This window comes from Blennius ocellaris, assembly GCF_963422515.1.
Source record: "Blennius ocellaris genome assembly, chromosome: 21".
Classification (NCBI taxonomy): Eukaryota; Metazoa; Chordata; class Actinopteri; order Blenniiformes; family Blenniidae; genus Blennius; species Blennius ocellaris.
Window position 1 is genome coordinate 11,103,927 of NC_137670.1, and position 7,817 is coordinate 11,111,743.

A 7,817-nucleotide genomic window follows, 5' to 3' on the forward strand; every position below is an offset into this window, starting at 1 on the left:
GGTCAGCATCATGGCACCAACGCTTTCCTCTGCTTCCTGCACCGTTTATGATGTCCTTGTCCTTACAGGGCTTTTCTCGAAATGTGATCAAACCTCTTGTGGCAACAACATCATCACTTAATGCAGGAAGAGTGGGTGGGCGTTCTGAAATCATTGATCCTTTACTTTATTTATTTATCTAAGTTCCATTAGTCTAAGAGCCGGTCAGCCTGCTGCAGTTTCTCGAGACATGGGGACAAAAATTGATCGTAATGGCTGTTAATCGTCTTATTGAGATTGCATACACAAGCATTATGTGCTTTTCTTGAGGGGGGGAATAATGATTCCACAGGAAAAAAAATCAGATACTAATATAATTGTGTTCAAGCCAGCTTTTTCTGGAAAAGCATTCTGGAAATTGCACATAAATGACATGATGGTGTAAATGGGACAAAAAGAAAAATGACTGCACTTATCCACCGAAAAACACATAAAAAAAACCACATTAAACACATTAAAAACACATTAATTAAACACATAAGTTAATGCATACACCATCCAAGGGTTATTCGTTCAGCTGAAGCACTTATTTAAGGGACTGCGGCAGGAAAGCAGAGCACTGAATCAGGAAAGCCCACACAAGTACGTTGAAAACACACCTCCCCCATATTTCTTTGTGTAACGGTGGGAAAAGAGGCACTGAAATATGGGGAAATAGTTGGTCTTGTTATTTTGATCAGATTTACAGTATTTGTTTAGTATATTTCTGATGTTCCCAGTAAGTGTATGGGATTGATGAATATATCTTCATGAATAACTGTCTTTGGACGTCATCAATGTATTCAGAAAACTACTGCAACCATTTAAAGTACTGAGTTATATTCTGGGTAATTTTTTATGTACATCTCTTTATGTGTGTCTATGTTCAACATGCAATACTTGAGGGGGGCCTAAAGCCCATTGAGAGATTGTTTTTCAGACTATAAATAGATGTGGTATTGATCAGGTTTACACCACTGTCCAAGAGATATGCCTGCATAACTGGCACATCATGGTGTATCTTTATATTGACTCAAACACTTCAGGATTGATATCTTCTATTTACTACACGCATTCCAAATCATGAAGGGTTTGGGATTTTTTTTTTTTACTGGCTGGTCACATTTTTTAAATATTGTGAGCCGTTAAGTTTAAATAGATTTTAAAACAACTGGATTCAACATGTAGTTGTTGTCCAGCAGAGGACGCCATTCAGATCTGCCACAGTTAAAATATTTGCTCCTCTTTCCTGAAAACGACTTCATGCGTCTTTTTAAACTCATCAACAGCTTCATTTAATTGTGATGTCTAATATTAACTAGCTTCTCTCATACTGGCTTTCATATAGGAAATAATGATGAATTTGGCTTGATGTGATAACTATTTATATCTTTATGTTTCAATTAAAAAAGGACTAACCTTCATTTAGAGGTTTTCATTTTTTTTTTTTTTTTTTACAAACCTGAAACATTCGATCGTATTTTGATGAAGAGTTCATAGCAAAGCAACGAGACAATATATTGCAAATAGCAATAATAACAATAAAAAAACTTTCGCTAACACGTGTTTTTGTTACTGCACATTTATAACTTTAATCCCAAACAATATGCTTAATACTTTCAAATATTTTTTTCAACACCATTTTATGTCATTTATTTATAACAAAATGTGTGAGAGACGTGTAATTTGTTTTTATTTATGCATTATTAGTTAGGAAACCAGAAGAAATAATGAAGTCAAAGTAAATTTTTCAATAAAATTAACTTTTATTCAATTGAGTGAGGACTGCACAGATTTCCAGCATTGAGACAGAGGCATCGATAACACAGAACTTGGAAATTAGCTTTATTAACATAGTCGAATCAGCACACAGCAATATGTGTGATGATGAATTTATGAAAACATGATAAAGGCTGCAGAAATCCTGTGTTCGGAGAAGGCACCAACGATAATCTAACATGAAACCCTTTTTTTAGAGCAGCTTTAGAGTGTGAAACGAAGCTTAAAGTCAGATCACTAGTTGCAATTATGCATGCAACTAATTTAGAAAAGAACTATTTAAACATGGTGTTTGGATATTACATTGTTTTGGTCACTACAAGAAATTCTCACAAATTGCATAATGTTACAACTGCTGTTATTTTTCTTTAGGTAATTCGGGTTTTGTAGAAATTTTGTTAGAGTTTTTCTGTGTGCTTTTATTTATACTAAAAGTAAAGGAACTTCTGCCCTGTCTTCAGTTCTTCTGTTTTCACACTTTTGTCACTTTTGCCTCCTCAAAAAGGTTCAGATGATGATGATGATGATGATGCTAATGATGATGATGATGATCACTCTGGGCTCTAATGTCAAGAAAATGAAGGAGAGCGGACGAAAAGTGGGAAAGAAAAAAATCACAGAATGAAAAATAATTGGATTTGTCGGAAGATTCTTAATCAAATGTTGACTTTTTCACAAAAACAAACATTTTGGGAGGAGGAAATGTTACTTAGCTAATCGACTGACAAAGTGGAAATGTGCACAATTTCTTCTACAATCAGCAAAAAAAATACAACACAAAACACAAATTATTTTAAATATTTGTTTCATCTGATTCACCGCTTCGGTTCATCTAAACACCTGTGGATGTGTTTGTTGTAAACCAACAATCTCACGCGTTACATTGCGAGGAGGCAGCTGAAGCACAATCCACAAATCCTCTTAACTCGTCCACTTCAGGAAGATGAACGGCAGAAAGAGGCACACGGTGCAAATGTAGAAGTAGAAGAAAGCAATGTTGATTCTCGTGGCCCACTGGGCACACTTCCCTCCCTCCACCCTGCAGCTCAGGTGCACACTGAGGGTCTTCTGCACCTCCTTCAGCTCCTCCAGGATCAACAGCAACACATGAGAGTCTCCCGTCTGGACGCCGTTGTTGACCTGCACACAGCCATGTGGACAGATTTTACACACTTTTGCCTCCTAACAAAGGCACAGATGATAATGATGATGACGACGTCAAGAAATGAGGCGCCACGAAAGTATTCCACACTTGGAAAATGTGTAAACAATTCCGTTTTGTAGGGAGATTGTAATGAAATGTCGACTTTCTCTGGCGTTAACATGCGTTTCAGGGGATTGGGTCACAAGCCCTGAAGACAAACGTGAACAGTCATCGAAGCGCTTTCACTCAAACAGTCATGTGTTGTGACGTCGACATCGCAGGAAAAATACACAATATAATAAAGAAACGTCATCAGCGCGCGCAGCGTTTTTGTGTGCGAGAACACATGATAAGGACAAATGTAAACAGTCTCGCCACGTGGCATCTGATCAATCGAAACGCGTGTTAGCGCCAGGTGTAAACGAGTCGTCAGTAAACAGACCATGAAATGATTTTGGTTACCTGCCCTGCATCGGTCATTTGTTCTCTGTGTGTAGACGGCCGTACCTCTTCTGAAACCGAGAGCAGCTCGTGTGGTTTTCTATTGTCCGACACTTTACAGATGCAGGAAGAAAAACATTGCCGTTTGTCCTCTGAAAAAAAAAAAAGAAGAACAAACACACAGGTGATATGAGTCCGAGTTATTCTGCATAAAAGAACACGGGTACATAAACATCCTCAGCTTGAGGTCAGCAAGAATTTCATCACAATAGAACAAAGAAGCTGGTTTCATATCTCCGAGGTACATCTGGGTAAACCTGGAAGTGTGACACAGTGAAAAGAATTATGGGATTGAATCGGTTGATTATTGGCTTACCACCCTTTAAGTCGTCATTGCTTCGGCGTTTGACGTTTTCCTGTCGGTCCACCAGCGTGTTTCCCCACCCGACCATGTTCTCCGAGTCTTTTTCCATCAGATACGTCACCAAGATGGTCTCCAGCAGGCTGAGAAGCATCAGAGCGAAAATCACGATGCAGTAGGTCGCTGGGTGAGAAGAAGAAGAAGAAACAGGCCGTTGGTGCTTTTTGTTTTCCCAACTGGACATTTGTCGCTTAAGGCAAGCATCTGAACCTATGAGTGGAGTCTCGTTGGACGTGGAGGGCAGGATGTCGTTCAGAATGAGCAGCAGGACGGAGATGGCCAGCAGCACGGTGACTTTAAATCCCAGTTTCTCCCCTCGATGGTCTGCGATGAAGAAGGAGGCAAGATCCAGGCACAGGAAGAACAGGATGGGCAGCAGAAAGTTGGTAATGTGGAGGAGGGGCCTTCGCTTCACCGTGAACTGGAAACAGACAAGGTCATTGGTAAACAAGACTCACGAGCATGGATAGTCCAGCACATTCAACATCTGTGTCTGGACTTGTGGGGGTAAGTTGAAGGGAAATCACTTTGAATTCAAAGGGAGAACATGCCAGAAGAGGCCCTTCGGCTCGGATCAAACCGGAGCTCGATGTGAAGCGTGAGCTCGAACCACGACGCCACCACGCAGCCAAGTTTTCCGCCCATACTTTCTCTTTGCAGAAACGTGAATGTTGGGTTCATTTATCATTTCACCTTTCCTTTGCTGCTTACTGTGTATATAAGCTGGTCCCAGGTTCTGTCCATGGTGAAGTTTGTGCTGATCACGGAGAGGTTGAGAAATTCCCACTCTCCTTGAGTCTTCAACACATCCATGGAAAACTGTGTCGCCCGAGAAGTGTTTGAGAATGGAATAAGATGAACTTCTTCGACTGCAGGGAGGGGGGGGGGGGGGCGAAAAGAAGGGGAAAAAATACAAGTCAAACGAAAAGCAAAGAAAAGCGTACGGAAATAGAGACACAGCAGCCTCACCGCTGTGGATCACGGAGCTGAAGGTGATGGTGCAGCTCTGTATGTCAAAGGGGAACTTATGGACGTCCATCTTACAGGTGCTGACCACCTTCATAGCCTGGTCATATAACAATGTGCCATCGTGGTGCAGAAGTGCGTACTGGTTAGGAGGAGAGTCATCCTTCTGTACCCTGAAACAACACACACACACACACACACACACACACACACACACACACGAGCATACAAATGCAAACACACACTCTTTTCATGAATGTTTGTAGAGCATAAACATTGAAGGATGATCTAAATTGGATCAACAGACACTGGCGCTCCTGCTGACACAGCTGCAGGATAATATGTTTGCCCATAATTACCCAAAGAAATAGGTAGCTACTAAACAAATGCGATAAACATGTGGGGCATCAGCGAATTTATTATGTGTAATTATTAAACACTGAACAACTTTTACGTGAGTATTTATGACCAAGAAATTTATTAAAATGATCCAAATTTCTATATCTTCCCCATTATATGGAATTTCTGTGGCGGTGTTTCAATATTGGTTTCGGTTTCTGACTGATTTCTCCATCAGCTCTATTATTATTATTATTATTATTATTATTATTATTATTATGGGAATATAGTTCTTTCAAGCCAACTGGACATTGCACAGCCAGCGTATCTTTTATGTGCAAACAGGACAAACATCAGTAGTGTGTACAAAGTGTTTTGACCCACTATTACAAAAACATTGCTGTCAATAAACCAATCCCTTCAGCCTTGTAATTAAGCAGGGATTTCTGACACAATCACCAACAGATAGAAACACTTGCCATCAGGCTCTATCTCACACTGGGCAAACAAATAGGAGAAAGCCAATCCTTTTTGGAACAATATAGTCATATTGAATCAATAGGCTTTATTTGCGCATCATATTAAATGCTCTGAGCTCTGGGCCTTGTTCCAGATTTCAGCGCAATGGTTTTTAAACATCGACAGGGTCAGGACATGAGCCTGATTTCTGCACACAAACCTCTACAAAGGCAGCAGCACCTTTCTTTGTATGTTGACTTTTACCACTTTGCTTTTATAGTGTTATTGCACTGGTGTATTATGTTCTGTACGTATGGGTACTAATGTTACATGAGCTAACCAGCCTGTTCAGGCTTATGAATTCAGAATTTGGTCCAATAGGAGACATGTCAGATCGCTGATTTTTTGTGATGACAAATCAAAGTTCACAGAAATATGAAATAGCTCAATCACCACTGAAACATAATGCACAAAAGTGGCACTGTTGTGCTTTTACCTGTACAGAAGTAACACCATTACCCTTTGAAACCAAGCCTATTTTACAAGTTTCTACTTTAATTTACTGAGACGTTTGTTGCGTGTGAATCACAAAGTGTCAGATAGCTGGAAGGATGTGGTGATGAAATGACTGAACATGGACTATTGGGTTAGGTAATTCATTTGGTTGTTATTTGAGTTGAATAAAATACTTGTACTTTATATTCTCAGGTAAGGATGGGATTGAAATCACAGTGATATTCCAAGTAATTAAAAAGTCCTTCTTGAGCCTGGGATGAGCTAATAGATTGATTTCAAATAATAATAACAATAAAAAAAAAAAAAACCCTGTTCATTCCTGTGTATCTGTAACAAGCCTTGCTCTTTTCTGTTCGTGCTGCAGACTTACATCTCGTAGATGAACAGGTCCGGTTTCCACAGGATGTCTAAAGGAACTGAAATTCGAGTGATTCCACAAAACTGAGCGGGGTCCCATCGGATGCGTTCATTGTCCCACACCTGCACTCAAGGTGGACCAACAGAAGAGACAAAGGGCACAAACTACTGAGAAAAGTAAAAAAAAAAAAACTATCAATAGGTAATAAACAAGTTTAAAATACTGAAGGAATAAAAACTCAGTCAGCTCACCATCATGGCCCAAACAAACGGGATAAATGTTTGTGTTTTCTCAATCTGTGAACAGAAAAACACATAACACATTCATTATATATTAATTATATGGATGGATGGATGGATGGATGGATGGATGGATGGATGGATGGATGGATGGATGGATGGATGGATGGATGGATGGATGGATGGATGACATGCATAACCCATGTATGCACAAGGGGGAAAGTCCTCATAGAAAGGTTCCTCATCCAGAAATAAAATGTCTTCTTGTGGACGTATAAACGACACCACATCACAGATAATCATTTCAAGGAAACAGAAAAGAAACCAGAGTCAATGGAGGACATGTGTCAAGCTCAAGGCCCGCGGGCCAAATGTGGTCTCATTGTCTTAAAATAAATACCGTATTGTTCCCAATAGATGTGCAGTGTACGAGTGCAAGCCTTGGGGTGCGCATCTATTGAGAACATGTGAGCGCTCCCTGTTCTTACAGCTAAAATAACATTTGGCTGAGCAGACTCATTTGCATATGCAACATGAAATAAACCGGAAACAAACAAGCAGCGACCCACCACCGCCAGGATGGCGTAGAGGATGATTTCCAGCTTTACTGTGGTGCGGTGAGTGTGGTCTAGCACCGGCCGGGTCATCTTGAACACGCTGTTATCTGCAGTCAGGTTCAGGTGGTCCAAAACATCCTGATAGCTGCACACTTTGTCCAAAGACACCTCGTCTGCTGCAAAACACAAGATACTACACTACTGCTCTCATGGTCCCTGCCTGTATAATTCATTATCCTTTTAATTATGTTATTTAGTACAAGGAATAAAATAGGCTTCAATCAAAGATTGATTGAAATGCAATATAACAAAAACAAACCTCTTGTTTTTCATTCTTTATGTTTTGTAAGATGTTTAAATTTGGACTTCTAGTTTAAAGTACATTGTAAATTACATCATAAAGCTAAAGTTTTGCATCCAAAATAGAGAAATCACTCTGCTGTTGTAAAAAAGTAAAATGACAGTAATAGTAAGTTTTCAAACACAGTTTCTTACCTGCCAGGAGGATGAGGAGGAGAAAAACCACACGCATCATATCTGCGGCGGTGCAGGAGTGATTGTGCTTCCAGCTGGAAGAGCT

At 39.9% G+C, this 7,817-nt stretch overlaps 1 protein-coding gene across 1 annotated transcript; it reads right to left on the reverse strand.

Moving 5' to 3' along the window:
* Window positions 1–2,718: 2,718 nt before the first annotated feature.
* Window positions 2,719–7,813, reverse strand: LOC308145580 (5-hydroxytryptamine receptor 3A-like; the record flags this gene model as incomplete). The annotated part of the gene is made up of 10 exons (XM_080517045.1): window positions 7,733–7,813; window positions 7,250–7,413; window positions 6,693–6,737; window positions 6,454–6,563; window positions 4,773–4,942; window positions 4,515–4,672; window positions 4,014–4,224; window positions 3,759–3,926; window positions 3,449–3,534; window positions 2,719–2,937 (listed from the first exon to the last, which is right to left on the reverse strand). The coding sequence occupies exons 1-10, from the start codon at window positions 7,770–7,772 to the stop codon at window positions 2,719–2,721; spliced, it is 1,371 nt and encodes a 456-aa protein (XP_080373171.1). The 5' UTR covers window positions 7,773–7,813.
* Between the last annotated feature and the right edge of the window lie 4 nt (window positions 7,814–7,817).